Consider the following 13,923-nt stretch of genomic DNA (forward strand, 5'->3'; position numbering starts at 1 on the left):
ACATGTCCAGGGGCTGGGGGGCGGGCATGCCCTGCACACAGCACATGTGTGTCCTTTGAGGGCACAGGTGACTTCACACTGAAGTGCTGATGTTGGTTCTTCTGTGTATCCACAGTCACTGCACAAGGCGATAGTGGACATTCAGCTGTGGTCAGATGAGCTGGACCTTCAGTAACTGTGAGAATGGGGAGGGCTTCATAAATGGGTTCTCATGAGAGGGCCCCCCACCCCCCATTCTTTCTAGAAGAGCCTCCACTAAGGTTTGGGGGAGTTAGGATACTCCTGGCAGTGATGCTTGGCCTGACTGGACCTTGGACTTGTGAGGCTTGTGTCCACCTAGGGCAACCTCCCCATTCCCTGCATTCACTGACTCATGGGAGTTCTGCCATTTTCTCTATGGTAGTACCCAGGCCCCTGAATTCCCAGGGGAATTCAAGGCTGGAGACAGGGTTCTTCTCCTCCTCCTCAGGGGCCTCATGTGAGCCTACTCAGTTTCCCTGCGGAGGCCCTTATTTGCCTGACTTTGGAACCTTCTCCCTGGCCTTGCTACAGCAGTTGCTGCCCTGGACACAAAACCTTTGTCTTCTTATGCAAATAACTAGGTTCTGCCCATAAACACATCCGGCTTTAAAGGGAGCTGGAGAGAGAAAGCCTCATGGAAAATTCTAGAAACATTTTTCCTTTGTATTTGAATACTTACTTGCAGGACCTTGCTTTTGCAGCTACATGCTCTGGATCAGACCCCACTTCCTGAGCCCCTTTGTGCCCGGGCTTCTCCCTGGCATCCAACAGAATTTAAAGGCACAAACACAAATGCATGGAAACAAGTTGCCATAGAAACAAGTCTGTTGGGGGAGCTAGAGAGATAATACAGTGGGTAGGGTACTTGCCTTATATGTGGCCGACTCAGGACGATCCCTAGCATCCTATATGATCCCCAAGCCTGACAGAAGTAACCCCTGAACACTGCCAAGTGTGGCTCCAAAACAGAACAAAAAATGAAGCAAGTCTGTTGAGGGAAGGTTACCAGAATACCTGTGCGTTTGGCACAGAGTGCTTCCCGTGTTTACACTAACCCTCTGGCCACAGGTACGTTGTGCAGCTGGGGGGTGCTCAGCCTGTCTTGTCTTGACTGCAGAGTTGGAGCTGTGGAAGCAGACCTGGGGTGCTGGCCAGGTATCAGGGGCTCCTTGCCTGTCAGTATGACCCTTCCCCCACATCTCCTGTCAGCCACCATGCCCCCTCAAAGCAGAGCATCAGAGACTCAGGGCCACCTGCCCATGGAGACAATGGCCTCTGTGTGCATGGTGGTTGGGGGTGTGGACATAAGCAAATGAGCACAGCACACAGATAGGTGGTGTGAACTCCCAATGCCACACTCACCAGCATGGAGGGGAGCCGGAGTTCACTCGGCCTGGGCAGGGGGCAGCGGGTCTCTGCGGAAAGCCAGGCCATGGCCAACCTGCAGAATCTGGCTCTACGCTGGTTCACAGAGACACAGGCCTCCTTCATTCTGCAGAATGGAGTTCTGCCCCCCTGGTTCCACGGATTCATCACACGCAAGTAAGTCTGCCCCTGCCCCATAGCATGCTCAGCTGAACCCACAGGCTACAGGTCATGGGGTCCCGATGGAGGGTGCGATCTGCCCCTGGGCATGCTGGACTCTGTGCAGGCTGCTCCTGACACTCTAAGGCCGGGTCCTAATGCTGGCATGTGCTCTGCTCAGGGAGACGGAACAGCTGCTCAGGGACAAGTCCCTCGGCTCCTTTCTCATCCGCCTCAGTGACCGGGCCACCGGCTACATCCTGTCCTATAGGTAAGAGCAGAGCTTCTCTCTCTGGAACTGGTCCTGCAGACAAGCACGACCTCCAACCCTGGCCCCTGTGCTCACTCCCCTGCTCTCCATCCAGTGCTCACCAGACCTGTCCTGGGCAGTACTGCATTGCTCTAGGCCAGGTACAGGCCATGGCAGAGAGGAGAGGATGGGAGCCAGCCTGGTGGACAGCAGGGATGAGGCTAGGCCCAGCCAGCACAAACTTGGGGGCAGGTGGAGGAGGAGTGGTGTTCCTGATCAGAGAGGAACCAAGCTTCAAGACACTCCATCTACCCACTTCAGTTTTGGCCGAGAGCAGATGTCCTGTGTCTCTCTGTGCTTCACTTTTCTCAATCATCACTGGGGTTGCAGCAGGACCCAAAACCCAGGATTGTAATAGGCCCGAATAGTCGTCCCAGTGCTACTTCTCTCTACAGGCCTGGAATCTTAAGTTCTGGTATGGGTAAATATTCATGGCAAGAGAAAGAATGACTCATTCTGATATCAGGTTCCTTGGGATCTCAGCTGCATTGGTCTTTCCAGAAGTAGGCATGTTTTCATTGTAGTCTTGGGTGCAAAGCTGATCTCAGAGACAGAGGAGGGGTGCTCAGAGAGTGGTTAGACACAGTCCCCTCACGTTCTTCAGTTCTGCTCCAGGTTCAGAGCAGAGGCATCATGAGAACTCAGAGAGGGAGACTGGCCTTTTACCAAGTACTAGAGCAGCTGCTTATCCAGATGGGAAAAGGCTCTTGTCCCTGCACTCCACATCCCACACAGAACCCACATCCCACACAGAACCTAAATCTCACATAGAACCCATGCCCCACACAGAACCCACATTCAATATAGAACCTACATCTCACCCATATTCCACACAGAACCTACATCCCACTAGAACCCATATCTCACACAACCCCATCAGAACTCACATTCAATACGGAACCCACATTCCACACAGAACTCACATTCCATACAGAACCCACATCCCACACAGAATCCACATCCCACACAGAACCCATATTGAGCAGAAAGTTCATTCTGTGACCACAGTTGAGGGGAAAGCAAAACAGCACCTTTGTAGAAGAGACCCCAGGAAAAACTTCAGTCTTTAGAGACCAAGACTTGCTCAGAGGCCCAAAAGCATCAACATGTAGGGGACCATATTAGTTTTGGACAGATTCCCCTTAAAGCAGGAAGTCTTGTCCATAATGAGACCAGAAAGAGATCACCTAGAAGACAAGTTCCTTCCTGGATAGCCATGCCTTTCGGAAGACTCATGGCCTGAGCCAACCATAAGCAGTGAAGGTGGCCCGTTATAGAAGAGTCCAAAGGCCTTAGCGTGCAATTTCTGCAGTGTCACCGCTGGGGAAAAACCAGTGTGAGCCACATGGGGTGCAGAGGACAGGGTAGAGAACACAATACCTTCTCAGACCGTGACAGCGTGGGAAGCAACTGGTGCACTTCCAGAGGCTTAGCTGGGGAAACCCCAGCCCACCTGGCCCCCTCCTTGGTTCATTCTCAGCAGAGATGAATCACCAAGAATGTGCAGATGCCATCTTTGTAACAGCCCACCTGGAAGCAACCTAACTGCATAGCTGGAGTGGGAGAACTGTGGGTTCTTGCCAGTCACTGCTGCCCATGGATAGAAACAAGAGTGACCTCTGACCAGACACGAATCCACTCCTAGACAAGTGTTGGGTGACCGAAGAGACTAAAGGAAATCTGCATGACCCCATTAAATGAAACCCCAGATAAACAAACCCGCTTTTGGTGATGGGGCACAGGATAGGGCAGGATCTCTGTGACAAGTCAGATGGTGGTGGTGGTCAGTGATAGTGATTGGGGTCAGTGGTGGTGACAGGGGTTCAAATGGTGGTGTTGTAGTGATGGCGGTCAGGGGTGGCCAATGGTGGTGAAGAGGGTCACATGGTAGTGATGGGGGTCAGTGGTGGTAGTGAGAGTGTCATAGTGATGGGGTCAGTAGTGATGTTGAAGGTGATGGTGTTGATCATGGTGATGGAAGCACAGGACGGAAGGGGAATGAGGCATCTTTTGGAAATGTGTTCTGTTTTGCCTGGGGCTACGTGTGGAAACCCACTGACGGGCAAGCTCCTTTTCACAGAAGGACGGATGCATCAGCAGAACCGGGACAGCTGTGCTAGGTTGACCTCATCTTTTAGACTTTGACGTTTTGTTTCTTGTGGACTTAGGGGCCTGAGTCCAGGATCTGGACTTCATGATGCCCTGATTCTACTTCCATGGAAAGTTGTGTCCCTTCATTAGGCCCCTGCAGCTGCTTTGTGCTTCGGGAGTCTCCCGAGGCCAGGCTTGAGTGAATCACAGGCACTCTCGGGGGCAGCAGCAGGGCTGTGGAGCAGGTGGTCTTGTCTCTCCTGCTAACATACCTGTGCTGTAGGGGCCGTGACCGCTGCCGCCACTTCCTCATCAACCAGCTCCCCAACCGGCGCTACCTTATCTCAGGGGACGTCCAGAGCCACGGCACGCTGGCTGAGCTGCTGAGCCACTACCAGCAGGTGCAGCTGGAGCCCTTTGGGGAGACCCTGGCTACAGCCTGTCCCCGGGTAGGTGACCCTCTGCCCAAAGCCCCGCTGCTAAGCGCCCCTTCTTCTGGCCCCTCTGCTTGCATCCCTCAAGCACTCGGTACAGAATCAGGCACCCTTTGAAGAGGAGAGACTGGAATGGGGTAGCAGTGGAACCCTAGTCCTTCTCAGCCATTTGGGGGCACCAGGAACCAGCCAGAGTGTGACCACATGCCCTGTGCCCTTACTCCCAGGAGGAGGACAGTGAACTATACGATGCCATCTCCCTGGGACTCCAGCAAACCAGCGCCTCAGCCCCAGTGCCCCTCCCGGTGGCCCCCGAACAGGCCTCTAGTCTCAGGACATCTCCAAAGCCCCAGGATTCCTTCCTCCATGGGAAGAGGAGCCCAGAGAGCCAGGTGACTGTCCCTAAGGAGGAAGATATACAGGTAAGGATCCTGGGCACTGGGGCAGGCTGGCATTATGGAGTGTGGGTATTGACCCGGTCAGGTATCTGGCAGCCACCTCGCCACACCCAGAGGAGCATCATAGGCTCATTCTGAGGTTCCTATGGATCAGTGCTCCATTACTCCCAGCTCATGTCAGGAGCATTTGTGCGGGAGGAGCGGAGGGACCACAGAGCAGACTGCATGGTCCCCTGTGCTCAGCTGGCAGCCCCTGGGCTGTGGAGGCAGCTCCACTCAGGTATGAGACACTGAGTGGAGCAGAGATACCTGCCTCATTGTGCCATGCCCAGGGCTTTTCACAAAAGTCAGAGCTCCAGGACCTGCATTTGCCCACCTTCTCACACATCTCGTCTCAGGGACCATGTGGAGTCATGTGGCTCCACACTCCATCCCATACCACGCCCCACACCACCATATCCCACACCACATCTCACACCATATCTCACACAACACGCCATGTCCCATGGCGTCAGACTCACAGTAGTTCCGTTGTCAGCACCCCTGAGAGCTGTGCAATTACACACAGTTACTGGTACCTCTGGTGCTCAGATGCCTGCTGGATAGCAGAGGGGGGCTCAAGGGCCACCTGGGAGAGCACAGACAGAATGTGTGCGGGAGAGGTGGATCAAGATGGCCTTAGAGACCTGAGTGGGAGGTAGGAGCCTGAACCAAGCAACCAATGCCTGTGGATGGAAGTTGGATAAACTGAGGCAAGGACAGGGCCCTGCTTTTCTAGAGACCGTAGGTTCACTGAGGGCCTGATGGGGGTAGCTCTCAGAGGGTCTCCCATTGTTGCAGGCCTCCGACAAGGTGCCACCCCTCCCTGAGCGCAGTGCCTCCCTTCTGGACAAGCCCCAGGGAAGCCCCAATGACATCATCTACGCAGACCTGAGGAAAACCAAGCAGGCTCCAGGGGGCCTGAACACCGAGGTGTCCGGCCGACTCACACCAGTCCCAAGCCAGGAAGCCCCGCAGAGACTCTCAGATGCAACTCCCGGTCCCCGGGGCCTCTTTCTGGCACCCAGTGCTGGGGCCCCAGGGATCTCCATCATATCCTGGAGTCAGGGGTCTCAGCACAGCTCACCCGATGGCGCTGCAGACACCTACGAGGCCATCGGCTCCACCAGCCTTGCTGACAAGACCAGGCCCCAGCAGGGGGATGGCAGCACCTATGAGTCTGTCCAGGTCTGCTGGGGGGGCCCAGCACAGAGCCCCCTCCGGAGAGGCTCAGGGCCACTGGACTGCAGCTATGATAGAATCTCAAGGGGCCCTGTGCCCCTGGATCCTGGAAACACCTATGAGCAGATCCCAGCAGCCAGAAACAAGGACTCTGGACGGGCCCAGAAGGTGAGTATGTGAGCCGGGGGTGTGTGGGCGATGTGATGGTGGTGAGTGGGATGGAATGCATGGTAGGTTGTGGTGTGAGGTGGGGTGTGTGGAATGGTGTGCACTGTGTAGTGATATGAGGTATGTGACACGATGTGAAGTGGGTGTGTGGTATGGTGTGAGGTGGGTATGTAATGTGTGGTGTGGTATGAGGTGGGGTGTGATGTGGAGTATGTGGTATGAGGGGAGGTGTATGGTGTGTGGTGGGGTGTGAGGTGGGGTATGAGGTGGAGTGTGCGTTATTGTGTGGTGTAGTAGTGTGAGGTGGGTGTGTGGTATGGGGTGGGGTGGGGTGTGGAGTGGGGTGAAATGGGGTATGTGGTGTGGTGTGGGATGGGATGTGTGATGTTGAGTGAGGTGTGGGATGGGATGGGGTGTGGTGTGGTTGTGAGGTGGGATATGAGGTAGAATGTGGGACGTGGTGTGTGGTGGTGGTGTGAGGTGGGTGTGTGGTGTGGAGTGAGGTGGGGTGAAGTGAAGGGTGAAGTGGGTTGTGTGTGGTGATTTGAGGAAGCTCCCAGGCAGCTCAGGGACTAGGAGGGAGTTGAGGCTCCTGGGATGTGGAGGCCCTTCCTCAGTCTCTGCACCAGTGCCCATCTGCTGGAGCCCACAGGGAGAGGCCATCCTGAAGTTCCTGGGGGACCAGGCAGAGACAAGTTCAACTGAAAGGCCATTATGAAGATCAGGAGGCTGGGGCCCCTGTTCCCGGGCCCTGTCTATGAAGTTCTACAGAGGTCCACAATGCTATCCTTGTCCCCATATGTCCCATACTCTGCCTCCAAAGGGCACAGCACTTCCCCCCACAGCTGCAGGCACTGGGATGCCACAGGGCCCTTCCCTAGCTCAGCCCAGCCCCCAGGTCTGTGTTGGTGGCCCCCAGCCCAGACACCCCAGCCCTGGCTCCAGCATCTTCTCCCCTTTTGCAGCCCGAGAAGCTCCGAAAGATGTTCTTCACTGACAAGAAGCCCAGAGCCTGAAGAAGGCCTGGATGCCACCCCTGGGATGCTCCATCAGGCTCTGTGGGGGCACCAGGGAGCCTCAGGTCCAAACAGGCTGCTCTGGAGATAGGCTGCATTCTTATTCAGCAGCCTCTGGCCGCGACCACCCATCCCTATGCCTGGTGTCCTATCCTAGGTCTGGGTGGTGGGGAAAGGACAGGGCAGGGGTTACACACCATTTCCAAGATGAGTGCAGGAGCAGGGCTGACAGCATCCCTCACTGACACCTCCTGGGGGAGGCCAATCCCCAGCTGATTAGTGGATACTGGACATTGCATCTTATAGGAAGCACTCAGCAGGAAGGTTGAGGGGAACAGTTAGCTGCCCCCTTCCCACCCTCCCATTCATGAGGGGCTGTAAGCACTCATCTGACTCCTGCCAGGCTCTACCCACAGTTTGGATCCCAATGTGACCCCAAGACCAGCTTTAAAATAAAGGTCAGTGCTGATGTGGTGCTCGGCCCTGGGAGCCTGTTGGGCTGAGACAGAGCAGGGAGAAAGAAAACGGCTTTACTGCAGGAACTGGGGTCTGGACAGGGACAGGGTCCCCTGTCGGGGCGGGTGGGGGCAGGTTGGTCTGGGGGAAGCTTCTTATTCCCTGATACATCCTGGCTGCTTTTTGCCCTGGGCCCAGCACCTGGACAGGTGAGCACCTGCCCCTTGCCAGGAGTGACCTGGAGTGCAAGGCAGGGTTGTGGGAGGTTCTGGGGCCAGATCCTGAGTCTGGGAAGGGCCCTGTCCCCACCTTCTTCCCTGGTTAAGGATTTTTTTTGCTCAGAGGGCTGAGGAAATGTTCATGGGTACACTCCCGCGCCACAGTCTCATTCTGGGGACCCAGTGAGCACTGCCGAACGGGGAGCTGGGCTTGTGGGTCAAGTCCTCAGATCCGGATGTGGAAGGTGCTGGAAAGAAAGCAGGGGAGGGGAAGATTAGGCAGCCTGGCATGTTCACCAGTGCCCTGCCACACAGCTCTCCTGGGCAGGTCGTGGCACCCAGCACTAGCCCCTGGGAAGGACAGGCACCCAAGCCACACCTGAGGAAGTCGGGGGCCTTGGCGATCATATCCTCAAAGTCAGCAAAGCCCAGCTTGCCATCCCCATCCAGGTCGGCCTCCTCAATGACCTTGTCACACACCATCACCACCTCGTCCTCATCCAGCTCCGACTTGGTGAGCCGAGCCAATGTCCGCTCCAGGTCCTCCTTGCAGATGAAGTTGTCAGTGTTGAAGTCTGGGGACGAGCGGGGTGCTTAGCAGGGCAGCTCCCGACAGGCCCTGCTCAGCCCCTGTGCACACAGGCGGCCCTGGGAACACTGCTGCCCGGCACAGGCAGCCCCTGCCACTATGCAAAGGCACCCCGCACCACCTACTCAGTGGCATCCTGCTAGCACACTCACAGGCAGCCCTCACCACCACACTCATGAGCGCCCAGGCCACGCCCAGGCCTCCTGCTCCCTCCTTGCCCCACCCCATTACCATAGATCTTGAAGGCATAGCTGGCTTTGAGGTCTCGGGGTGCTGACTCGCAGAGCACTGAGAACATGTCTACGAAGTCGTTGAAGGTGAGATTGCCGTCGCCTTCCTCGGAGAACGCCTCCACGATCCGCTCCTTGAACGGGTTCTCCTGGGGGACCGTGTGCAGGTGAGGGGCACCGAGCAGTGTCCCTGAGCCCATCCTGGTGCTCACAGAGGGGGCCGGAACCTCTGCGGGCAGGAGCTGGTGGGAAGCAGGCCATGTGCTGTGGGCATGTCCCCAGACTGTCGAGGAGCTGGGAGCACCACGCGCCCGTGCCCCTGAGCCTGGTGCAAAGGGTCCACACCAAGATCATGCTTACCGCTGTTCCTCAGGAAAGAGGTCACAGTGGCACCTCCTGGGGACATGGGTAGCTGTGGCTGAGCTGTAGGGAGGCTCCTCTCAGGCCAGCCACTCTGCTGTGCATGCCAGGAAAGGCCAGGAGAGCCACTGCCCCATTGCGGGGCCCGAGGACCAGAGCGGCAGCTTGCTGGTAAGTCTTGAGGCTGGTCTGAGCATGGGCCTGCAGGCTGGGTACCCAGAACTCCTGGGACACACAGGGCTGCAAACCTCCGAGGTAATCGCCTGGCCAACGCCCAGAGTAAGGGAGCAGGCAGCAGTGACCCCTACCTCCAGAGAGGGCACCCTTCATGGTGTCATGCAGATGAGAACAGTGAGGTGGGTTCCACCTGTTGGGCCACACAGCCTCTGTGCTTCCCACCCCAGTCCTGCCTCACCTGGTCTGCAGCCCTTGGCCCTGGACTCTCCCATGACCCCCGTACCCGCAGCTCAGGCATCTGGATGATAAGGCTCATGGGCACGTGCACAATTGGGCTCTTCCTGTAGTCCATGGGCACGAGGTTGGGGGCCAGCTCATAGAAGCGTGCGTGCAGCCTGGGTGGGGGGACAGAGAGAGTACCCCATCAGCCTCCCGGGCCTCGCTGCAGAACCCAGCAGGCTGAGGGAGGGGAGGGCCTGTGCCCTTAGCCGAGCATCCCAGAAAAAAAGCCAGAAAGTTTTTTAAGGAAAACCCAAGGAGAATTGGAAAAACCCAATCTGGGAAAAAAATTCCAGAAACTGTCAAACACTCTCCCTGTTAGCTCAGGCGTCACTTGTTAGTCCTGCCATGGGTGTTTCAGTGATGAGATGGTGAAATTTGGACTGGCACAGCTCTGTGCCAAGGCATGGTCCCCCCTCCCACCTCCCACCTCTGAGAAGCACAGTCTAGAGGGGGCGTGGGGAGGCAGCCCAACTCTGACTGAGGAGGGGACTGCTCAGGGGGCTGTGCTGCTGCTCTGACTGGGTCAGGAGCCCCTTCTGGCTGCTCAGGTTCCCTCAGGATAGCCCTTAGCTATCTGGGGCGTGTCTGTCCAGGCCTGTTTGTGGGCTCCTGGGCTGAGCTGTAGGGTCTGGGGGTTGGGCAAGGAACCTGCAGGGAGCCAAGACCCCCACAATGCTCCACCTGCTCGTGCCCTCACAAGCCCCTAGAAGGAGGTGTGGGGCCACTGTGGTTGGGATAGGATGGCACAGTGGACAGGCGGCAAACACAGCCTAGCTGGGCAGTGCCAAGCCAGGGATCCATACCAAGGTACTGTGGGCTTTGAAAGGAGGTACCAGCTGTGTTTCCTGCTCACTGGGCCTCTGTCTCAGTGGACCCCACCCCACGCTCACACCAGCTTCACACAACACCTCTGCAAACCCCTCACAGGGTCCCTTTCCCGATCTCGCAGAAGACCTGCAGCTCTGCAGAACTTGGAGTGTGATGGGGCTGAGCCCTGGTTTACCGACCCTCGCCCCACCATCTGCGGTGGCAGCAGGGTCCCCACCACTGAGCAGAGTGAGGGGGGATCCTAGCAGCAGGGCTGGGCCAGCTCTGCCCCCTCCCCAGGATGTGATCGGACACCGGCTGTGCGGCTGCCGCCACCTGATACCCGGGTTGGCTGACATGGCTTGAGGCAGGTTTCCTGGTATCTGTGAGTCCTGCCCACCATCTGCTCCTGGGCTCAGGGCCTGAATCCATGTGACCCAAAGCCGTCCCCATTGCCTGTGGCCGGCCACACTTACTTGAGAATGTCCTTCTTGTTGAAGAAGGTGCAGTCCTGCGGAGGGAAGCACAGTGCTGTGTGGTCCTGCTCACTCCTGTCCTCCAGGGGAAGCAGGCTGGAGGATGAGGGACATAGGACAGCAGCACAGAGCGGGAGCTGTCCACCTTTGTCCTGGCCAGGACACGGGTACACAGTGGGTGCATGTTTCTTGGGAGCTCATCCAGGTTCTGGGCTGTAGCCCTGGGCTCTGAGCCTACGGCAGGCGGAGGGGATGGTCTGGGCCCCATAGAGCTGAGGCTCCTCAGAGCCTGTGTCCCTCATCTACAGAGTGGGACAGCCCTGAGCAGGGTTGAGGGACCAAGGCTTTCTGCCTCATGCAGCATCTGCTTCCCATGTGTCTGCCCCCACCTGCTTACTGGCTGCAGTCTCCAGGCCCTCAGCGTCCCCCACAGGGACAGTCATCAGGTGCAGGTCCCAGCTCAGAGACATGAGGGTGGGTAGGGGCCTGGAGCCTTAGTACAGCAGGAAGGGCGTTTGCCTTGCATGTGGACCCGGGTTCAATCCCCAGCATCCCATATGTTCCCCCGAGCACTGCCAGGAGTAATTCCTGTGTGTAGAGCCAGGAGTAATCCCTGAGTATCACCAGGTGTGGCCCCCCCAAAAAAAAACAAAATTTAAAAGAGACATGAGGGGGGCTGGAGCGATAGCACAGCAGGTAGGGTGTTTGCCTTGCACGCGGCCAACCCAGGTTCAATTCCCAGCATCCCATATGGTCCCCTGAGCACCGCCACGGGTAATTACTGAGTGCAGAGCCAGGATTCACCCCTGTGCATTGCCAGGTGTGACCCAAAAAGCAAAAAAAAAAGAGAAAAAAACAAAAAAACATAAAGAGACATGAGGGTGGGCTGGGGAGCAATGAGCCGGGGTAGGCACATGGAGCCCCATCCTCCATGCATCCATGGCCTCCCTGGGCCTGGTCCCACCCTCCAGGTCACGGCTGGTATGGCTCTTCACTGAACAGTGTTCAGCCAGCCTGAGACATGTAAGTGGGAGAATGTGGACCACTGTCAAGGAATGGAGATATACATCCTGGGCCCCCAGCACTCAATGGAGTTGAGACTGGGGTGAGGTGAAGGTGCAGACAGGTTATGAACACAGAGTCAGGGTACCCCAGTTGCCTGGAAGATGGGGTCCAGGGGAGGGGACAAGAAGGTAGTGGAGGCCAGTCAGCCTGGACTGACCCACTCAAGCCACTTTTGGCCCTGCAGTAGGGAATTGCACTTCTTTGTCCGCAGAGGCTCCTTTTTTTCAAAGAAAGCTGAGGGTGGGGGGAGTCAGTACTCAGGGTGTCTGGAGGGCACCTTTTGTCATTGTCACAGTCAACCAGTTGGTTCAAAGCTCAGGTCCAGTGGAGACCACCCAGGGGGTCCATGTGGTGGCTAGTACAGGGCCATGAGTTGCCCTTGGCCCTCTCCATGGGTTCTTTCTACAGCCAGTCCCAACTTTCAGGACACTCATCTGTGCTGTCTGTTCAAAGAAAGAGGAAGGAATGGGGGAGGCGGGGTGTGGGGGTGGGGGGGATGGGGGTGCTGAGAGGCCCAGGGTGGGAGTGTGGGGACTGCAGGGGGTAGGCAAGGGTGTGGGAGGGGGGAGGCTTTCAGGCCTGAGCTCTGCAAAGTCGGGCCCTCCTTAGGGTTGGGGGGCTCATTTGTAGAAGGCAGTCCCGCTGGAACTTGGGGACTGGACAGGGTCCCTGGGGTCACAGGACTGTGGCTGTCACTCAGGGCCACCCAATCAGCCACTGGTCTTCGGGAGCCGGTAGAGTCAGGGAAGAAGACTGAAGCTCTCAGGTTTCTCAGCCTCTTGGCTCCACTCGGCCTGGCGGATCAGAACCCAGACCTGGGCCAGCTCCCAGGGAAACCCAATACAGCGGGTCTGAGGGCCCCCGGTCCTGTTATGCCGAACTGCAGCCTCCTCCAGCCGTGCCTGCTCAGGGCAATTTCAGCTGCATCAGTCCTGCACCCCCCAGTCAGAACAAAGACTCTTCTCTGCTGTTCTCAGGCCACCACCTGTCCAGAAACACTGAGGTCTGAGGCCAAGGGAATGTCCCCCTGCACAAGGTGGCTTGAGCCACTGTTGGGACTCCCACACACAAAAAGGGGGGCTCCTTCATTTTCTCTCAAACACTGCACGGGGAGACCACCCAGTGCTGGCCCCCCACCCTCAGGAGACAGGGCCAAACCCTGCTGTGAGGAGGCCTCAGAGGGAAGCCCCTCCTTCAGCACTGCTCCTCACAGCCCTACTCCCACCCTGCCCGAAACCCAGCCAGGGAAGGCACTGGGGATGCCCACTGAGCCTGTACAAAAGAACACACGAGGGTGTGTGTGAGTGTGGGTGGGTGGGGAGCCAGGGCTGGCGAGGGTCAGGAGCTGTGAGCAGGCCTGGGGCCCCTGCCCATCAGTTTTCACGATCCTGATGGGGAGGGACAGTCCCCGACGGGAAGGGAGCTGAGAGGGCTGGCGAGGGTCTGCCACCGCTCGCATCAGTTTCAATGTGGGGAGCATGAAAGACCCTAAGATGAACAAGAGCACTTGGGGACGGTGCAGCTTCCGATAGGACCCGAGCGAGGCCCTCTCTGCCGGCTCCATCCCCAGCGCTGAAGGGGCAAGACCCCCTCTCCCCACGGGAAAGTGAGGTTGGGCCCAAGGTCATGCTCGCGTTAGCGGCGCCGGCAGCTCCCTCGAGGCCGGGACAGGGCGCAGGGCGGGCGCACTCACCTGGTAGTTGTCCAGCTGCTCCTCCGTGAATATGGTCTGCTTGTTTCCCATGGCCGCCGCGTCCGCGCCCGCACCGCGGCCGGCTCAGCTCAGCGGGCAGCGTCCACCGGCCAGCCCCTCCCCCCCGCCTGGCGCCGCGCCGCTGAGCCCCCGCCCCGCTGAGCCCCGCCCCAATGCAGGCCCCGCCCCAATACAGGCCTCGCCCCAATGCAGGCCCCGCCCCAATACAGGCCTCGCCCCAATGCAGGCCCCGCCCCAATACAGGCCTCTCCCCAATGCAGACCCCCGCCCCAACGTAGGCCCGCGTCCCAAAGTGTCCGCGCCCCAATGCAGGCCCCGCCCCAATGCTGGCCCCGCCCCACTGTCGCCCCCTCCCCGCTGTCGCCC

At 57.9% G+C, this 13,923-nt stretch overlaps 2 protein-coding genes across 5 annotated transcripts; one reads left to right on the forward strand and one right to left on the reverse strand.

Moving 5' to 3' along the window:
- Window positions 1-603: 603 nt before the first annotated feature.
- Window positions 604-7,564, forward strand: SH2D7 (SH2 domain containing 7). Its single transcript, XM_055143429.1, has 5 exons — window positions 604-1,563; window positions 1,727-1,816; window positions 4,230-4,395; window positions 4,608-4,802; window positions 5,619-7,564. Exons 1-5 carry the CDS (start codon window positions 1,388-1,390, stop codon window positions 6,177-6,179), a joined length of 1,188 nt encoding a protein of 395 aa, XP_054999404.1. The 5' UTR covers window positions 604-1,387; the 3' UTR covers window positions 6,180-7,564.
- Window positions 7,565-7,693: 129 nt separating this feature from the next.
- CIB2 (calcium and integrin binding family member 2) lies at window positions 7,694-13,689 on the reverse strand. Of its 4 annotated transcripts, none has more exons than XM_055143431.1 (6): window positions 13,537-13,689; window positions 10,779-10,813; window positions 9,497-9,608; window positions 8,678-8,918; window positions 8,237-8,432; window positions 7,694-8,105 (listed from the first exon to the last, which is right to left on the reverse strand). In XM_055143431.1, exons 1-6 carry the CDS (start codon window positions 13,585-13,587, stop codon window positions 8,084-8,086), a joined length of 657 nt encoding a protein of 218 aa, XP_054999406.1. In that variant the 5' UTR covers window positions 13,588-13,689; the 3' UTR covers window positions 7,694-8,083. The 4 variants fall into 4 exon arrangements, with proteins under 4 accessions (XP_054999406.1, XP_004617678.1, XP_004617679.1 ...); XM_004617621.2 differs by having other exon boundaries at window positions 8,678-8,825; window positions 13,537-13,685; XM_004617622.2 differs by lacking the exons at window positions 9,497-9,608; window positions 10,779-10,813 and having other exon boundaries at window positions 8,678-8,825; window positions 13,537-13,682.
- Window positions 13,690-13,923: the final 234 nt, after the last annotated feature.

The sequence above is a fragment of the Sorex araneus genome, chromosome 6 (assembly GCF_027595985.1).
Source record: "Sorex araneus isolate mSorAra2 chromosome 6, mSorAra2.pri, whole genome shotgun sequence".
NCBI classification, from domain to species: Eukaryota; Metazoa; Chordata; class Mammalia; order Eulipotyphla; family Soricidae; genus Sorex; species Sorex araneus.

Bases quoted from the DNA above. Each gene is read 5' to 3' on its own strand.
- SH2D7 (XM_055143429.1), top strand. From the start codon at position 1,388: ATGGAGGGGAGCCGGAGTTCACTCGGCCTGGGCAGGGGGCAGCGGGTC. The intron at 1,817-4,229 runs GTAAGAGCAGAG...CCTGTGCTGTAG, and splicing joins GGCTACATCCTGTCCTATAG to GGGCCGTGACCGCTGCCGCC. The intron at 4,396-4,607 runs GTAGGTGACCCT...CCTTACTCCCAG, and splicing joins TGGCTACAGCCTGTCCCCGG to GAGGAGGACAGTGAACTATA.
- CIB2 (XM_055143431.1), bottom strand. From the start codon at position 13,587: ATGGGAAACAAGCAGACCATATTCACGGAGGAGCAGCTGGACAACTAC. The intron at 8,919-9,496 runs GTACGGGGGTCA...GCTTCCCACCAG, and splicing joins TCCAGATGCCTGAGCTGCGG to CTCCTGCCCGCAGAGGTTCC. The intron at 8,106-8,236 runs GTGTGGCTTGGG...CTTTCTTTCCAG, and splicing joins AAGGCCCCCGACTTCCTCAG to CACCTTCCACATCCGGATCT.